This window comes from Clytia hemisphaerica, unplaced genomic scaffold, assembly GCF_902728285.1.
Source record: "Clytia hemisphaerica strain Z4C2 unplaced genomic scaffold, Clytia hemisphaerica genome assembly, whole genome shotgun sequence".
Classification (NCBI taxonomy): domain Eukaryota; kingdom Metazoa; phylum Cnidaria; class Hydrozoa; order Leptothecata; family Clytiidae; genus Clytia; species Clytia hemisphaerica.
In genome coordinates, this window is record NW_027104489.1 from 1,018,381 (window position 1) to 1,036,519 (window position 18,139).

At 35.4% G+C, this 18,139-nt stretch overlaps 1 protein-coding gene across 1 annotated transcript; it reads left to right on the plus strand.

Annotated features, from left to right (window-relative positions):
- Positions 1 to 4,841: 4,841 nt before the first annotated feature.
- LOC136821514 (ectonucleoside triphosphate diphosphohydrolase 2-like) lies at positions 4,842 to 17,934 on the plus strand. Its single transcript, XM_067077745.1, has 11 exons — positions 4,842 to 4,941; positions 5,718 to 5,885; positions 7,533 to 7,635; positions 8,527 to 8,677; positions 9,314 to 9,467; positions 10,109 to 10,309; positions 12,062 to 12,185; positions 12,767 to 12,942; positions 13,785 to 13,895; positions 15,139 to 15,273; positions 16,240 to 17,934. Exons 2-11 carry the CDS (start codon positions 5,778 to 5,780, stop codon positions 16,438 to 16,440), a joined length of 1,464 nt encoding a protein of 487 aa, XP_066933846.1. The 5' UTR covers positions 4,842 to 4,941; positions 5,718 to 5,777; the 3' UTR covers positions 16,441 to 17,934.
- The last annotated feature ends 205 nt before the right edge of the window (positions 17,935 to 18,139 follow it).

Here is an 18,139-nt window from a genome sequence, read left to right on the forward strand (position 1 = left end):
CTCTAAAACAGACGTTGACCGATAAAGATGTTTTTGTTTGACTGCTCTAGACAAAATTTGGACGGTTTATCTGTTACAAAACTTATTTTTATATCGGACAGACATTTTGATACTTTGCCCCCTTGTCAAAAATGGTCGAAAAGTACTGCAATCACAAATTATGCTAATTCTGAAAGGTGGCTGATTTTTATTGAAAACCTACACCTTTTATTTTTAGCTATTTTGCCCGCCTTTCATTTGCAACTTTCCGTCCGTCCTTCCGTCTGTCCGTCCGTTTTGGTAGAAACGGTGCTTAAAACCAGTAACGTACTTTTTAATTTTGCCGTTTGGAGAGGGAAAAGGTTTCTAAAGTCGGATACTGTCTATGAAAAATATATTTTCTGATTCCGCGCTCCTTCAAAAACAATTTTCAAAACAAAACAAGATGGCGGGTAGGTGATATCTACTATCCGTAGATCTAACACATTTTTCGACGGGTTTTGGAATGTAAAATGCAGACCCGAAAATATTCTGTTAGCCAAAATGAAACATGACGCACTGAAATAATTAGCATAATCAATCTAAATTATTCGTTGAATTAATTTTGCGCGCGAAATTTTTTTTATGCGCGAAAAAATGGCGGAATGTAATTTCTTGATGATGTTTTAAACCAGACATGAGTTTGAAAGGGTCCAGTTTCTTGAAAAAATCATTTAAGGAATTGTTAAAGGATTCAGGTAAGAACAAAGATTATACTTATGTTGCTTTATTTACTTACTTCCCTTTTATAAGGAAACAAAATTAACTTATTCAATCATCTACTACAGATATTCTTAGGCGGAAGGATATTATTTTGGAGTTCTAATTATTTCATGGTTTGTATAGAAATCATCAAGACATTTTTTATATAAGCAACCAAGTTACTAAAAGCTTGTAAAAGGTCAACAAGTCAGCTTGGTTTAGCAGCATAGACCTGAGGATAAGATAGAAAAAGCTACCAAAATTTCTGAAAAAGGAATATTTTTTGGCATTACAGTATCTGGCAATAAAAAGCATTTAATTGGAGGTATTTTCAGTAAAAATAGAATCAAAACCTATGAAATTATAGAAAGTGGCCCTGTGTTTTATTAGCCTGAAATTCAGAAAATACTTAGCAACCTTAAGCCTGAAACCAAAATTGGAATTGCTTATTCAGTACGACCGCCTCGATGTCACCTATAGAATGTTTTTGAGGAGAATGGTCAGAGGTGGATTTCGTTATGTAGATGAGGTCAATAATGATTTTCGATCCGCCATTAGCAACAACCAGCTTCACACTATATGTGGTACCTCAGATGTTAATGTTTTTATCAAACAACAACAACGAAACTACGCAGCTCATGTTGTGAGAATGCCTTCTGGTCGCTTGAGTAAATTGTTAATGTTTAATGATGATAAAAATTGCAAACGTGGTAGAATTTCTTTGACTTTACTCGATCAAGTAATTAAAAATGAGAATTGTTCGATTGAAAAGTTTTGTGGACTGGCTATTGCAAAGAAAAATGCAAGATAGACAGAGAGTCTTCTTAAAGGGCTCTCTGTCCTTATTTTCTAGGAATAGGAAATAGTAAAATTATATATATATTAAGAATGAGAACATAGCAGGGATATGTATGATTTCCAGGTTTTTATAAACATTCATTTATTTCTAATATTTAATTCAAGAGAAAATATTTAAAAAGAAATTCATTCATGTCTAGGGAATACTTCTCATTTTCTTGCTGAAATTGCTGTAGTGAAACCTAACAGCAGTAGTATTAGCCTTTTTTAAGGCAAAATATTTCAAGCTCTTTCGAATGTTATTGATTTTTACTTTATTTTACATTTTTGAAATAGGAATTCCTTAGTCATACTCAAAAGTGTTCACTTTTTGTTTGTTGGGGAGGGATAACAGTGAGAGCACATTTAAAGTCAATCCAAAATAGAAAAGCTGAAAATTGTAAACTAGCCTACTAACCGGCCTATTACCAGAAAAAGGAATAGAAAGAACTGAACTGAGCTATGTTTGGGGCATCGCGTGGGACTTATTGCTTTATATAAAGGTTTATTGCTTTATATAAAGGTTTTGTTATTTTCAGGACTGAGTATTGTTTTTAATTTCATATTTACATAAGGTTACATGGATAAAATGTACTCTTCATCCATTTTAAGCAACATTACAAGCAACTTTGGGCCTGGATTTCAAAAAATCTGTAGCAGCTCTAGGTCAGCCTAATTGGAGTTTCTTATAAAAAAGTGTATATATTTGTAGATAAGGAAGATGAAGACGGAAATAATTCATCTTCACCACCCCAACTTGCTAAAAGAAGACCAGTTTCAAGTGAAAGAAGCAATAATAACAAAGGTATGCTGTATATTTCTAATATAAATCTACTAATATTCTAATAAAACCTTTATATCATATCGATCACTTTGTACCATATTTAATAAAATGTTAAGAAATAAAAGTAAATTAATAGATAAATGATATTAACATTTATTTTTCTTAAAATATATCAACAGACATGGCATATCTTATAAAGAACTTTTTTTTCAGAATAAGCCTGCTTCCCATAGCTTAATTATAAATGTCTGGAAGAAAATCTAACTGCACAACCAAAATAATAATACTCCTTATCGCATTTGTTGATTTTTCTAAAAAAGCAATGCATTGTGGGATTGTTATGGGAATATTACAATAGAATTCCCTCAAGGTTTCTATTGTATCCCATAACAATCCCATAGTTCCAAATATGTTTTGATATAATAACAATAGACATTATCGCATTTGCCGATTTTTCTAAAAAAGCGATGACATTATGGGATTGTTTGTTTATGGGAATGCTTTTGTCAAAGTTACCTAATATTTTTTTTAAACTTATAATTGTTATTCTATTCAAAATTATTAAACAAAATAATTCTGTCACCTTAGGAATGTACGAGTGGAGAAAACCTTCCTATGGTGCAATGTGATGGATGCTTTCAATGGTACCACTGTGACTGTAAAGGCTATGTTGTGAACCCTTTAGATGACAACGACGAGTTTTACTGTTAATATACTATAATATTTTCTTTATCTTTGTTTTGTTTTTGTTGACTAACATATTATGTACTGTCACATTACAGTACAAGCTTTTTCACCAGTAGCCATCATGTGGATGATTTAAACTTTTATAGGGTGTTACATACATATATACGGATTATTTTCTATTCAAATTTTATAGTAGAAAGTTTTTTATGCATATAAGTTTTTAAAATTTTGTTAATTTTTACCTACACCGATACTTTATATTATGGAAATTATGAATCCTTATATTATCTACATTAATTTTACCTACGGTGGCGGATTGGTGCTACTTTCGTAAGACCATAAGTAAGTAGTAACTTTCATCAACTTCAAATGCCAAACAGTAGGTTCTGGTCTGCGATTTGCGAATTTAGCTAGAATTTAAACAAGTCATGTCATGATTTCCAGCTTTACAAATAGTGTGGTCTTCAAGTGATGAAAATTATCCTCACTTATATTATGAAAGTGTAACCCCAATCGATGGGAATTCCCAATTGATGGCGGTCCCCTGATGGTACACTTTTATCTAAGTTAGCTACATAAGGGTCAGAATCAGATACTGTACAACATTTCAAAATATATTTTAGAAGGAATTCATATTTTAAGTTTTTTATAGTAGAAAGTTTTTTATGTATACCATACTATATGAGTTTTTAAGATTTTGTTAATTTTTACCTACACCACCCAGCTACGTCTATATTATCTATTAGTTACTTTTATGAAAATGAAAATACATTTAAAGAAGGCCTATAAGGTGCCACGAAATACCAATCAATTTTCCTTTTCGAATTTTTTATTTAGGGGAGGGACAGAACGGGACAGATATAATATAGACTTTGAGAACTTAAGCTACAAAACAAATAATATAAATCACCAGTGGATCTCTATGAAAACTTTATTGATATGGAAATATCGAGCTTGTATGTTGTTGATATGTCTTACCCAGTCAACAAAATATAACAACAACCACAGAATGTGTTTCATGCCAAGTTCGAAACAGTCCTAAGTCCAAAGTCTAGCTTCAGATCGAAAGCTTTATAACCTAGAATGTTGTTTTCCCGTTCTTTTAATCTCTCCGAGTTTCGTTCGAATGAGAAGATGTGGTCAGAGTCTAAGCTACCGAGTCTGTAAATCAAGGGGAAAAGACTGTCAAAAAATATGTTAGATCTACGGATAGTATATATCACCTTCCGTTTATGTTTTGCAAGTGTGCAAAAGTGAAAGTAGCAGCAACGACACAAAACATCTCGCACTTGATTGGATAGTCAAACTCGATATAATTTTAAAAACACTTTTTATTTTATAAAATAAAGAAAAGTCTACTTTGCTCGGGGTTTTTTCGTGAACCAAATCGGTAGCATTTCTCGAACATATACAATTTACGTCCCGCGTACGCAGATCTTGCCAAAGGATGCGGAACGCGCGTTTGAGCGCGCGCAGCGCGCTCAAACGCACGTTCCGCAAAAATCTCTTTCTCTAATAAGTTCGACGTGGTTTAAAACCGCCTATGCTCATTTCTTGCGTTTTGCAAATGAAATATAATTTCCAACAAATGGTTGATTCCAAACACTGAATGAGACAGAAAAGAACACCACAATAGTTGGATTCACAATACCCGTCTAATATAGAATAATTGTTTTAAGCTCCTTAAGAACCCTTTGTCGGTTAAGCAATAGACGCTATAAATAAATCGAAAAACCATTTAATTAGTAAGCTCATTAAATAATGATGCCTAGTAAAATTAATTGCTTTTTTAAAAAAGGTAGCCATTGAAGCAAATCAAATTTGTTTCATAGACGCATCAAATCATAGTGTGTATTTTAGTGCATAGTATACAGACAACGTCAGTTCTGTATGTACTTAGAACGAGCAACGAGGTAAGATAATTCGAAGAAAATACTAAATTTTGCTTTTTATGTATGATTCTTACTATCTTGGTGTATTTGTTAAAAGTTTAAAAGACGAATTATATAGATTGTATTTTATGGTCTTTGATTATTGAAATGATTTTTCATTTTTGCCCGAGAAATAATTTATTACATTTTTAAACATTCCGTGTACGTATAGAAAATACTTAGGTATTTCTTGAAACTAAGAGGTTTTTATCGAGCCATACTCATACATAGATCCTCTAAAGACCATCTATATTTACACTCCTGTCTCACAGCCCCGGTCAAACTTTTTCCAACAGTGGGGATAAAATTTTCCATCCTGATCTCGATGGGGATAGAGATTCTGTTGTTCCAAGCTTAAAAAATTCAGTGGACATGGCTTTGTATTGCAATTTTTTACAATAAAATTTAAATGGGATGTGAGCTAAGTCAATTTCCTAGTAGGGCTGAAATTTAAGGGTATTTTTAGTACCGGGGGCGAGATCTTGGCCAAAGTTTCTAATGGGGCTGGGGTCCCCGTGGGTCTGTGACACAGGGGTGTATACTTAAAAAACATCTTAAAGTTTTGATAGTCAACACTGATGGGTTCAGATTGTCATTTCTAGGGTCAAAGAAAAACAAAAAAATATAAGGATGTTTTTTCGGAACCCATTTTTGGGTTTTATAAACGGACTATTTACTGTAAAAACGTCATTCCAACCTTTATTCTTGTTTGTTGGAAAATGTCAATTTAAGCTTAGCTGTCTTTCTCGTCGTTTTAGATCATACTGTAGGTCAAATCTGCTCTCACAAGCTTACTTGGAATACTATTCTACCTAAATATGGCTGAAGGGAAAGTTTTCAAAGTTTTGATAGGATTTGCGATTCCTGTCATTATTATTGGTATTGTGTTGGTGATTGTTGGCTACCGTAATGGTTCAGAACAAAAGGTATTATAAAATAATTCTCTACGTCGCCTGGGGTCCACTTAAGGTTTTTTTGATAGACTGGCTGACGCGATCAAGTGATTGTATTACCAGCTATTAAGTTTTTGATTTTTTTCGCGTTGGTGTAATGCAACATGCTCCATCTCACCAACCTGAAACCTTGTGTCTCCACCCCATTTTTCTTTCTACCTATAAAAGTGAAATCTAACTTTTGTCCCTGGAACAATGGAGTAAAATTGATTCGAGTCAATTTTGTTCCATTGTCCCAGGGACAAAATCAGCATGTCTTTTGTCTTTTTGTCCCATTAAAAAAAAAAGAAACCATGGTCACACACACTTTTTTCTTGTGTTGGTGGGATGGAGTAATGGACGCATTGCACCAACGCGAAAAAAACTTCTCGTGTCCTAACTTAGCCTCGCTTTCATGTTAAATGTTCCTGGTTTTGGTATTGCACAATTGATATCGGGAAAGGTAACAGCCCATTCGGGTTTTTTTAAGGGTATGGATCTTTCCGTGGGATTATACCAATATTTTTCTAGTTTATCTTTTTCCCGGTTGTCTAACTTTTCACGGAGCTTAAACTTGGGCTATTTTTGAGAATTTTCCCACCGAAGCCGATTTGACAATTTTTCCAGGGTAATGATACAGGGGTGTTTCAATAAACTGATGTAATAAAAATGACAACTTACAGCGAATATTTCGTGTTATTAAAAGAGAGCTTCTTAAAAACACCCGGCAAAATCTTTACAAGTTTTAAAGGCTTGGGAAGAGGAAAATTAGGGTCAGACCCAATCGTTGGCTTGAGATCAAATTCGAACATCAGAGTTTTCAAGTCAGACTATTAGAGTGGCTTATTCAGTATAGGTTTAAGCGGGCTGGAGAGAGGATTTTTGATTGCCATACACGTTAGGAATTCGTTCAGATTAAAAAGAAAGTATCATTTCAAAGTTTTTGGCTATGCCACGTAACGTAACTCTTTTCAAAAACAAATGCGCCTAAACGGAAATGGAGCGTCAATCTTATCTCTCATTGTTTTAGACAAAATTCTAATTTGTCTAAATTCAAATTTAGACTTTTTTTCTATTCTGCGGTAAACCTTTATCTGTCTGCCTAATTAAAAGTCTATTTCGCTCTTTTATGTTCCCCTTTCTTTAATTGCTTTTTGATTCGAATGAAATCTAATTGGAATCTTCAAATTGTCTATGAGCCCCCCCCCCCTTCAATCCACGCAATCAAGCATTTTTTATTTAATTTCCACGCATTCACGCAAGTGAAAAAGCTCATTCACGCATTCACACGAGCCCCTGGGGGGGGGCTGTCTATTTTTTGCTCCATTGTTTGAAGGCTGCTATGAGACTTTTTCCACATACGTTTGGGGGAAATATCTCAAATTTGATTTCTCATCTGACTATCGAACACTCTTACACTGTTGTATGTTTCATGTGTTCCCAGCTGAATGTTAAGGCCGAAACGAAATGAAGCCATTCTATTGGTGACATTAAAGTGTTACGCCACACTTTTAACCAATAGAATAGCTTGATTCTGCTTCGGAGCGAAACAGAACCATAACGCGCGAACATGGTCTTACTTTTTGAATTAGAGGGAGTTGACTGTAGGACACTATTTTATATTTGCTTTATCTGTTTCAGACGCAATTAACATCAACGATCGTAGACGCAGGAGGAAGCGGAACACGTTTAATTGTTTATCAATATACAGATACTCTTGAAGAACACAAAGTGGAATGCGAAGGTTAGTTTTACTTTATCACTGTGTGGCTCCGAGGTTGCCCAGCTGGCATACGACGTTGTTTCAACGTTCATCTAACGTTATATCGACGTTGTGAACGTTAGATAAACGTCAAAAAAACGTTGTGTGCCAGCTGGGTGATTCCGAGAGCATCTTTATCCTTTTTTCTCTCGCTAAGTTATCCGGGACAGGGAAGTTGTTGAGTATGCGAGCCAAGACAGTTTCTTTTTCACGCCCTTGAAATCTCTTCAAAAGCTTATAAATTAAAAAGCTATTTAGGCAATATATGGGTTTCCAAAAATCTAAAGAAGTCATAAATTCTTGAAATTTCAATCAGAGTTTAATGATTTTTACATTTTAAATCTCTCAAATCGTCTCAAATTTAAAATTTTTTCTTAATATTGGCCCAAAATTTGAAAATCTCTGGCAGCAATTGTGATTCACTAAATCACTTACCAGTAATAGACCTTTATTACTCTTTTTACGGTAAGAAATTTTGAAATTTATCACAAATTTATCATTTTTATGAGCGCGAACTATATAACAACACGAAGCTTCGGTGGCCGAAATCTTAAGAATAAGTTAAAAACATTCTTTTCTAAGGCTTTTTGGACTCTAAAATACCTGATTTTTTAGAAGAATGGACAAAAATACTCCAAATGGTGAATATAAAAACATGTTTAGAACATTTTAGGCTTAATATCCAAAAAACTAAGAGTATCTGAAGGCTTCAAAAATTTTGGATGTTCTTATAACAAAAACGTGTACAGAGAAGTCCCCTATCTCTGCACACAGCGTTGTTTCAACGTTCATTTAACGTTCTATGGACGTTATGGACGTTAGATGAACGTTGAAACAACGTTATGTGTCAGCTGGGATATTTGTATTTTACAGGTATTGGACTCGGTAATTGGAAAGAAGAAGATTACCCAGAACTTGAACGACAACTAAATGAATGTTATAAGAAAGGTCACCAATATTTACCTGATGGTTCTACCAACACACCAATATGGTTCGGTGCCACTGCTGGTATGCGTCTTCTAAAGTAAGTGATCAATGAAGCATAGAAAAATTTTTGACCCAGCACTTTTCGAAATCCTCTCGTTGATACGATTGTCTTGAGCTATATATGAGAGTTAATGAATAATGGGAAACGGTGCCTGTCACGTAAAAATATATTTGGGACATGCCTTAACTAACCCGAGATGTCTGTAAGTGCATCTTCAATTCTCTCATACGACGTAATATCTTTTCTCTTTGTTTTTGTGAGCGATTTTGCTGACAGTGGCAGACGTTGCTTTTTTTATATACTGTATTATATACTGTATTTCTATTAGATTGTCAAAAAGCGAGCTTATAGAATGGGCTGTTCTATTAAATTTCTCTACAAGGGGGTGGACGAACCTTTTCAAGGCAAAAAAAGAGTCTTAGAAATTTGTTGATACCCCCTGGAAAATGGCAAAATACATACCTTAGAAGTGAGGGTGGACGAACTAAAATCAGTTTCTTACCCCCTGGAAACTTTAGAATAACCTTTTAACCCCTGGAAAAATGAAGAAATACTCCTTTATATCCCATGGAAATTCTTCTCTGATAACCCCCTTGTAAAGTTTTCATCCACCCGCATGTATGGATATAAAATGGAATGGCCCATTATCACTTCATTTTTTTTAATTCTCAGACTTCGCGATCCAACCCGTTACGATAAAATTTGGACGTTGGTGAAAAAGACGCTGAATGCGACAGATTATGATAATAAATGGTCTGATGTGTTCCCTGGAGAATATGAAGCAAGATTCTCCTGGATAACTTCGAATATTCTTTCTAAAGCATTCGTGAGTAGTATAATACTATGCAGTTGACGCTCATTAACTCGACATTTTCAGTGCTCTTTTTCGTCGGACCAGTAGCGTAGACAAGGGGGGGGTACAAAATTTGTGTAGGAGAGCAGATTTTTATGACACAGTAATTATCCTTTTTATTTTATGAATAGCATTATTGCAGTTTCATAAAAATCTGCTCTCCTACACTAGTTTGCCCCCGCCCTGTCTACGTTACTGTCGGACAGTCTGTATTCGATCTTTAATAGACCAAAAATTTCAATTTGCAGTAATAAAAACTTTCTAGGGGACTAAAATATTCTAGTTCCAATTACAGAAGTATTCGAATAATACAGGGTCGAATTAGAGAGCGAGTCGAATGTATATGGAAAAATAATGGGATAAATTAGTTGGGGGAAAAATTGACGATTCTGAAAAAATAACTTTTCAGAAATTTTTATGAACTTTGCTAAGTGAATGGTGAATAGTGACCTAAGCTACAAAATAATTTGGTTCGATTTTTGGTGCTTCCTATGCTTTGATCAACGAATCACGGCGAAACATGGGCTCACAACCATAGAACTTTCGGACTACCATTGACTCACAGGTCCGTGTCATGCCAGAGGCTATTTAAACATTTAAATTTGATATTTCAGGTAAACAAGAAGACAGTCGGCATGGTTGAAACAGGAAGCAGTTCTATTCAAATAGCATTTGCAGTCAATGAATCGGCAGATGCTAATAAACATATAGATGCTATTAAGATAAAAGGACACACTGTCAACTTGTATGAATATTCATACCTGTGTTATGGTGAGGCTGAGGGATTGAGAAGAGTCCATGCTGAGCTAATTAAGGTTTGTACCATTTCCTTGTCTCAAACACAATACAGAAACATTCACCGACCTAAAATTTATCAAATATCTGTTCTGAATTGCCAACTGGAAGGATTTCTCCAAATTAAGAACAGTTCCTCGTTTTCCAGGGGAGAAACTTTTACTTCAGAACAAGGTAAAAAACTTTCGAAACATGTACGAAATTACCAGGCGATTGGATTTTATGCGAGTTAAGTGTTCTTATCTAAGAGGGCTGACAAAATCTTATAAGAACAGATCGCTAAATTCCAGCTCGACTGAAGGAGAGTAAGATTTTGAGAATCAAGGATGTAAAGAAGTTATTTTTCCTCCCCACCAGTATTTTGCGTAAACTTCATTTTCTTACGTAACCCATTGGGTCACTAGCATTTTGCTTAACTTCATTTTTCTTACGTAACGCACAGGATCACTGAGACGGGGCTGTTATAGTTTGTCAAATATCCATCCTTATGAGCCGTAAAAATTAAGCGAACCCCCGTTGGCTTTATTCCTGTGTTGTAAGTCTGATGGGTTTTCTATCTGATTAAAAGATTAAGCAAAAACCATATTTTTAATCACGCTGTGCTTTTATCCCGATTGGTAAATTAAACTAAGTCTCTTTTGCATTAAAAAAACCTAAATTGTCGATAATGAGTCGCCGTCCTCTACTAGATTTAAACTTCAACCAATAATAGATTTGATTTTCTTTGCCAATAAGATGATATTTAGTCAAAATCAATATCAAGTTTATGTTTCAATCGTTTATTCACAAGGCTAGATGCTCTCATCAAGAGGCGAGCCCCTGCTAGACAAGACGCCCAGATACCATACATTCCCTAGTCATACCACAGGGCTTCTTTTAGACAAGCCTTTATCTGATATTCTGATGGCGGATTGGCGGCCGCCCACGCTAAAGCTCTAAAGGGAGCGCGGGCCAATTTCCCATTGGAGAGGAATGATAGTCGGCCTTTGATGTGCCACTCGTCCAGTCGAGTTCAACAGCCCTTGCGGGTAAACCTAAAAATATTTCGGTTGGGCCCGCCAATCCCCGAAAAAGAGGGCAGGGGTTACCAGACCTCTCGCTGCAAAATTCTTGACGCGGTCTCACAAAATTCCGTAATGTACACCCTCCAGATGTTGAAAATTTTCCCGACCTTCAGAGCTTTAGCGTGTCGGATGAAAATTTAACCATCTTGATCTGGGTGCCAGATAAAACAAGCCTGTGGGTTATTACTTTCTAGCCGGTTCTAACCCCTCAATATCGCTTCAGCACCATGGGAAAAATAATTTCAAATATTTACCATAGATGCATTTCAATGCAAATTTTCAAAATATTTCAAAATATTTTAAAAATTTTGATGACGTCAGCATTTTTTAAGGATTTCAGTTTTTTGGCCTACAGCACTTTTTAAGGTTCAGCTTCTTGAGGGAACCTTTCGCATGCGTCGGTAGAGTTTCGATATAAGCACTACAAGCATTTCTCAGGGTCAAAAGACTCACTATGTGTCAATTTCGTGTCTTCCGCCCACTGAAACTTTGTCACCAATTCTTTTAATGGAGTGGATTGCAAAATACTTATTCATGATATGCACCATTGCAATGTCTTCCATTCCACCCAAAATCTGATTGGTTGAAAGTGACGTATTGACTGATTTTACGTCACTCACAACCAATCAGCTGTTGGGTCCGTGATGTAATGTCAGAAGACATTGCAGTGGTGCATATCATGAATAGTTTGATATTGCTTCTCTCTAGGCTGCTGGATTCAGTAACGAGGCATCAGACCCATGTTCAAACATCGGATACAATTGGACACGCTCATCAGATTTCTTGTGGAGTGTACCATGCGTGAAAGGGGACTTTGCAACCACCGTGTTTGGTAAGATTAGTACCTGGGGGGGGGGAGATTATTAGGTTTGCGAGGCGTTTGTATGAAAACAACGCGAGTCTTTCAAATTATACATTGAAGGTTGTATTCTAGCCGTTTGGGCTCTTATACTCATAGATTGATAGTCGTGCTTCGGCTGAAAGGTTTACCGTGGTTAGGTAGAAAATCTTACCTAGGTCACATGACATTACAATAGAATTTCAGCGCTTGACCAATCAGAAGCTTCACGGCTTTTCGAAAACAATAGCAACAGTATGTTTTCCCAATATTCATTTTTTTTGCCTGCAATGGCTTAAAGTACGACATTTAGCCCTTCGAGCTTTATAAATCTGTGCTTTATACTCCATTGGCACTCAGACAGTAGATTCAAGAAACCCTAGAGAAAGGTTTTAGTAAAGAAGTGACCCCTAAATAGGGGCTAAATAGACTTTGAATTTATTTTTTCTTTTCTACGTTTGAGGGACCGACCCTTTTGTTAAATAATCATCGCATGGAAGTTTGAAAAATATTGACAACCGTTCTACCCTTGATTTTCGAAAATCATCAAGCCTTATAAATATTTGTGTCATTAGGTTCATCAATAGAGGACCCACAAGGAAATGCAAATAAGACTTATACTTTGAGCGGGAGTAGCGAACCAGAGAAATGCATGGAGTTGATAAAGAAAATGATCCCTACAGAATGTACGTCAAATACACCATGCGGTATGGATGATGTATCACAACCTAAAGTCCATGGAAAATACTTGGTACGTTTAATTAATAATCATTTCTAGACCAAATTAAACCATTTTTTCTGATAAATCTCACAGACCCGGTAAGGATTTTTCAGCCAGTGATAGATGAAAATAACGGACTGAAACTTGATGGGGATATGTTGAGTGGGGACAAAAATTGGAGAATAATTTTCCAACGGGGACGATATTTTGGCTAATTTTTCCAGTGGGAAGGGTTCCCAGTGGGTTTGTGAGAAGGGGCGTGTCGAATAACAGAAACACCTGGAAATCTGGTATCCCTCTCTCTCTCCCTCAGCAAATCCAGAGTAATCTTTTCCTATGCTGATAATAGGCTGTTTCATTTAATATCCATACATGGGGGGGGTTGACAAGCTTTTCCAAGGGGTAATTCAAGAAAGATTTCCAGGGGGTCTAAATAAAGTTTTTCCATTTTTCTAGTGGGGGGGGGGGGGTTAAAAGTTGTTCTCAATTTTCCAGGGGGTAAAAGACCAATTTTAGTTCGCCCCTCACTTTTAGCTATGAAAAAGAATCTTTTCCAAGGATTTTTTTTGCAAACTTTACGATCTTCCAGGGGTATCTACACTTTTACAACAACTTTTTGCATGGCTTGGAAAGGTTCGTCATCCACCCCCATGTATGGATATTAAATGGGACAGCTCAATATGAAAACAGGAAAAGATTACTCTGGATTTGCTGAGGAGTGATTTCTCAAGATTTTACCACGCATATATTTGATACATTCAACTGTAACAGGAAATCAAAACTAAACTTCCAAAATACGAAAATGCATGATAACCATAGAGAAAAGCTAAATTTTGCCTCCATTGTCAATATTTAATGGCGTTCTATTTCAGGCATTAGCATCGTTCTACTATTCAACAGACTACATGGGTTTACCTTATAATGGTAAGAAAGAAGAATATTGGAATAAAACTGTCGAACTTTGTAAAACACCTTACTCCGAGGTACGTCAAATATATATCTACATTAACCAATCCATTTTTTACGACGGTTTATATAGGCTTTCTTTAAAACCTCGAGTTGTCCAAAAACAGGTGACAAACAAAACTATACTTTGTGTCGGAAAATTTGTGTAGGAGAGCAGATTTTTATGACAAAGTAACTATCTATTCATAACATTAAAAGATAATAACTTCGTAACAAAATTGCACTCTCCTAAACAAATTTTCCTACACCCCTGAGAAGTTTAGTTACAGTTTATTGCATAACTAATTACTCCACACTTCAGTGGATGCAAGTGAAACTGACGGGAAATCAGAAAAAAACATATAAACAAATTTTGTTCAAATTGACACGCTATAATATTCTCCCGAATTAGCACGGAGTAACGGATCTTCACGCACGACATCCTATAAAGTATTAGCTTGAGTACTAGGGTTTTATTTCCTTAATATGGAGCAGATAATTTCCGGCTCAAACTGGTGGAGTAACTAATATGTAGGTCAATAGGTTGATGCGCTCTCGCAAACAACTATTCAAACTCGACTCGAGAAAGTTTTTGGTCTCAGTTTTTTTCAACAACAAAGTTAAATTAATGAATTTTCAATAACAGTATTCGTAAATATCCAGAAAATATTGAGATTTGGTAGCCTAGAGTTAGACTAATAATTAACATCAGTTTTACTTCAAAGCTTCTTTTACAGTATTTTACAGTAGTGGAAAAAACCTACCTAGAAGTTTGTTTACTTGTTTTCTTCTTTTTAACTTTGAGGCAGGATTGCTCCTACGTTTTGTGTTAAAAGAATAGTGGTCTAGAAATCGAGACTAGGAGATTTGGCTTATTTTTCTCAAAATATCTATCGGTTTTGATTATTCTGTAAATTTTTCACGTTTCACGTTGATCATAGGGGGGGCTATGTTTATTGGTTTATTTCCAAGCCAAATTTGAAAATTGACTATTTGAGAGACTGAATTTCGACGTTTTTGCAACCCTTTTTTCTAATTTGTAGCTTAAAATTATGACCCTGTGATTTTATGACTCTTTGTGGGAGTCGAGTTTTGGTATTCGGTAATTTTGGCATCCTTTCAGATAGTCAATTGCTACTTTATCGTTTTTGTACCCCTTTGAGAGACTTTCGACGGTTTATGGCTCCACATACCTGACGGCCATTTTCGGTCAAGTACCCCTCCCCATGACGTTGATCCCGACCACTAAATTCATTCGTTTATCAAATATTTTCCTTATAGATTCCGTCTAAATATGAAGATGAGCCAGAGAAATTTATGAACAAGCAATGTTTCGATTCCATCTTTAGTTATTTCTTGTTAAGTGAAGGATATAAATTTGATGAAGATAACTGGGATGTCGAATATGTTCACAAGGTTAGAATTATCGACAAATCATCGACCTTTTCATAAATTACCTCATGAACATCACTTGCCTCATATTCAAACAATTACCATGGTGATTACCATCATGGTCTCTTGAGAAAATGATTCTTTTATGAATAGAAAGTAGTTTCAATAAAATCTGCTGGGAGTTAATCACCATGGCAATAATTTCAAAACGAGGCAAGTGATGTTTGTAACTTAATCTATGGTCTATCCAAAAAATGAATTTTTCTAGTATGTTTTAAGGCTTGGTGGGTCTTCACCGCCAATTTAGTCTACTTTTATAACATCCCTGTCTCACAACCCCAATGGAATTTTTTCCTGCAGCGGGAATGAAAATTTCTGTCAAATATAAAGTCCAGTGGGGATGGTTTTGGAGTGCAATTTTTTATATCGAATTTCGATTGGGGATGAAATCAAAGTTAATTTCCCAATGGTGCAGAAATTTTTTATACCTGTGGGGTATATTTCAAATCAGGGACGAAATTTCTACCATATCTTCTAGTGGGTTTGGGGCCCAACGAGTCTGTAAGACTTTATTTTAGTGGCTTTATGTTCAAGCCCAATGAGAACACTGAGTCAAAGAAAGCTTTAACTGGCACCGTTTTCTCTAAAGTTCTGGTCGTTTAGATAATTCCCCAGATAATTACCAACGCCCACTTCTACACGTTTCTTTTATAAGAACACCCAAAAATTTTTGAAGCCTTTAGATGTTCTGATCTTTTGGTGTTTTAAGCCTAAATATGTTCTTAACATGTTCTTATTTTCCCCAGTTTGTGAGTATTTTTGACCATTTTCATAAGAAAAAGGGTGTTTTAGAGTCCACGAAGTCTTAAAATATTCTTAACTTGTTGTCCTTAATGTTTCGGCAATTGAAGTCTTATGTTTTTATAAAGTTTGTTCTTATAAAAAAGCATGTATACGCATACGATCTAGTTTACTTTATTTTAATGACAGATTAACGGTAAGAGTGTTGAATGGACACTGGGAGCAGCTTTCAGTTTTATGGACGAAGCTTTTAAAACAGAAATCGATGTCGTCCAACCGCAATATCGCGCCATGCTGATTGTCGGAATCGTACTTCTTGTCTTGGCAGCTGTCTTCATTGTTGTTGGTATTGTTGGGCTTACCAAATCACGACAATATGAAAGCATCTAAAATATTACCTACTGCTCTTTTGTAATAAGACTGGATGTAATTTTTTCGAAAGCCTTCAAACATGTTCTTGATTTTTTTAGTTTAAGCTTAAACATTTTCTTAAAATGTTCTTAATTTCACCGTTTTGTGGATATTTCTTATATAGTTTTCTAAGAAATTGGGTATTTCTAAATTTATGAAGCCATATTAAGATATTTTTAACTTGTTCTTAATACTTTGGCCATCGAAGCCTTGTGTTCTTATATAGTTTGTTCTTATTGAAAGAACAGCTAGCGTGACCATGATTATTATACGCCCGCACACCCATTGAGTTTAAAGCTCAAAGAGCTGGAGTAGAGACTCTAACCTTTCCGAGGCAAGAAAAGATGAAGCCACTTATTTCCCATCCAGAACGTGCCTAGAACGCGCGGCAATCATGACGACAATGTATTCCTTTGTTTTTGAGGACTGCATTTTTTTAAATCTAGCGATAGATTTTACTTTACTTTTTAAAAACCATGCGCGGGCGTTCTGGATGGGAAATTAAGTATTTTATTTATTTCTAATCTAGCCTTTTCGGGGCTTTAAACTCAATGAGCGCCTTATTGGACATTTATCTTCAATTCTGGCTGGGTATGTCACAGTTACGTTATACTTTGAAAGAATTCTTTAGACACATATTTTTGTACGCATACATTATCAGTCGATCATCTATCTATACACACTAAAAGTTGAAAAATCTCTCCTGTGAAAATGTTAATTATACCACATTTCTACAAGAAATTGATTTTTTTCTTCTTCATTTTTCGTTTTCATTTTTCTTTTTTCCAATTTTTTTACTTGATAATATTCCACTCACAAATATCATTTTAACGAACACAAAATCGGAACTTGATTCGAATTCTATCAAAAGTTACAGCCATTTTTGTCTCGGCTGCAAATTTTTTTGAGACAGACTTTAATATAATCTATCATAATACACACTATTTTTGGGCAGTTACCCTGGACATTTGAATAGGATTATGTGCACTTTCATCTTCATAAACCATTTTGGCTCTAGATGGATTCAGATGTCACCAAGCAAGAGTTTAATTACCATTTTACATTTTTGAAACTTCTTGCATTCTTAGGTAGTTTTTCTTATAATTCTCTATTAGACCAGGCTAGTACCTCCTGTACACCCCTGTGTCACAGACCCAAGCCCCTTTCCCACTGGAAAATTTTGCAAAAATTCCGTTCCAGGTGTGAAAAATACCCTTGAATTTCAGCCCCACTGGGAAATTGACTTTAACTTCTTACCTATTCGAAATTCAATATTTAAAAATTGCTCTCTAAGATCACCCCCATTGGATATTTTTAACCTTGGAAAAATAGAATTTCTATCCCCAATTTGAGAAAAAAAATTTCACCGGGGTGTGTTTTTGTAGCTCGTCAGGTCATATATTTTAAGTATGTAATTTTGTTTTGTTGACATAACCTTATTATGAATCAAATACCTGTTATCTTGCTGATAAATTAACCTCTTTTAGTTCGTTTGAAGGCAAGGCCCTGTCGACTGACGGGGACGCTTCGCTGGAGCTCTAAAACAGATGTTGACAGATAAATAAGTTTTTGTTTGACTGCTCTAAACAAAATTTGGACACTTTCAGATGGGTCTGCTACAAAACTTATTTTTACATCGAACGGACATTTTGATACTTTGCCCCCTGTCAAAAATGGT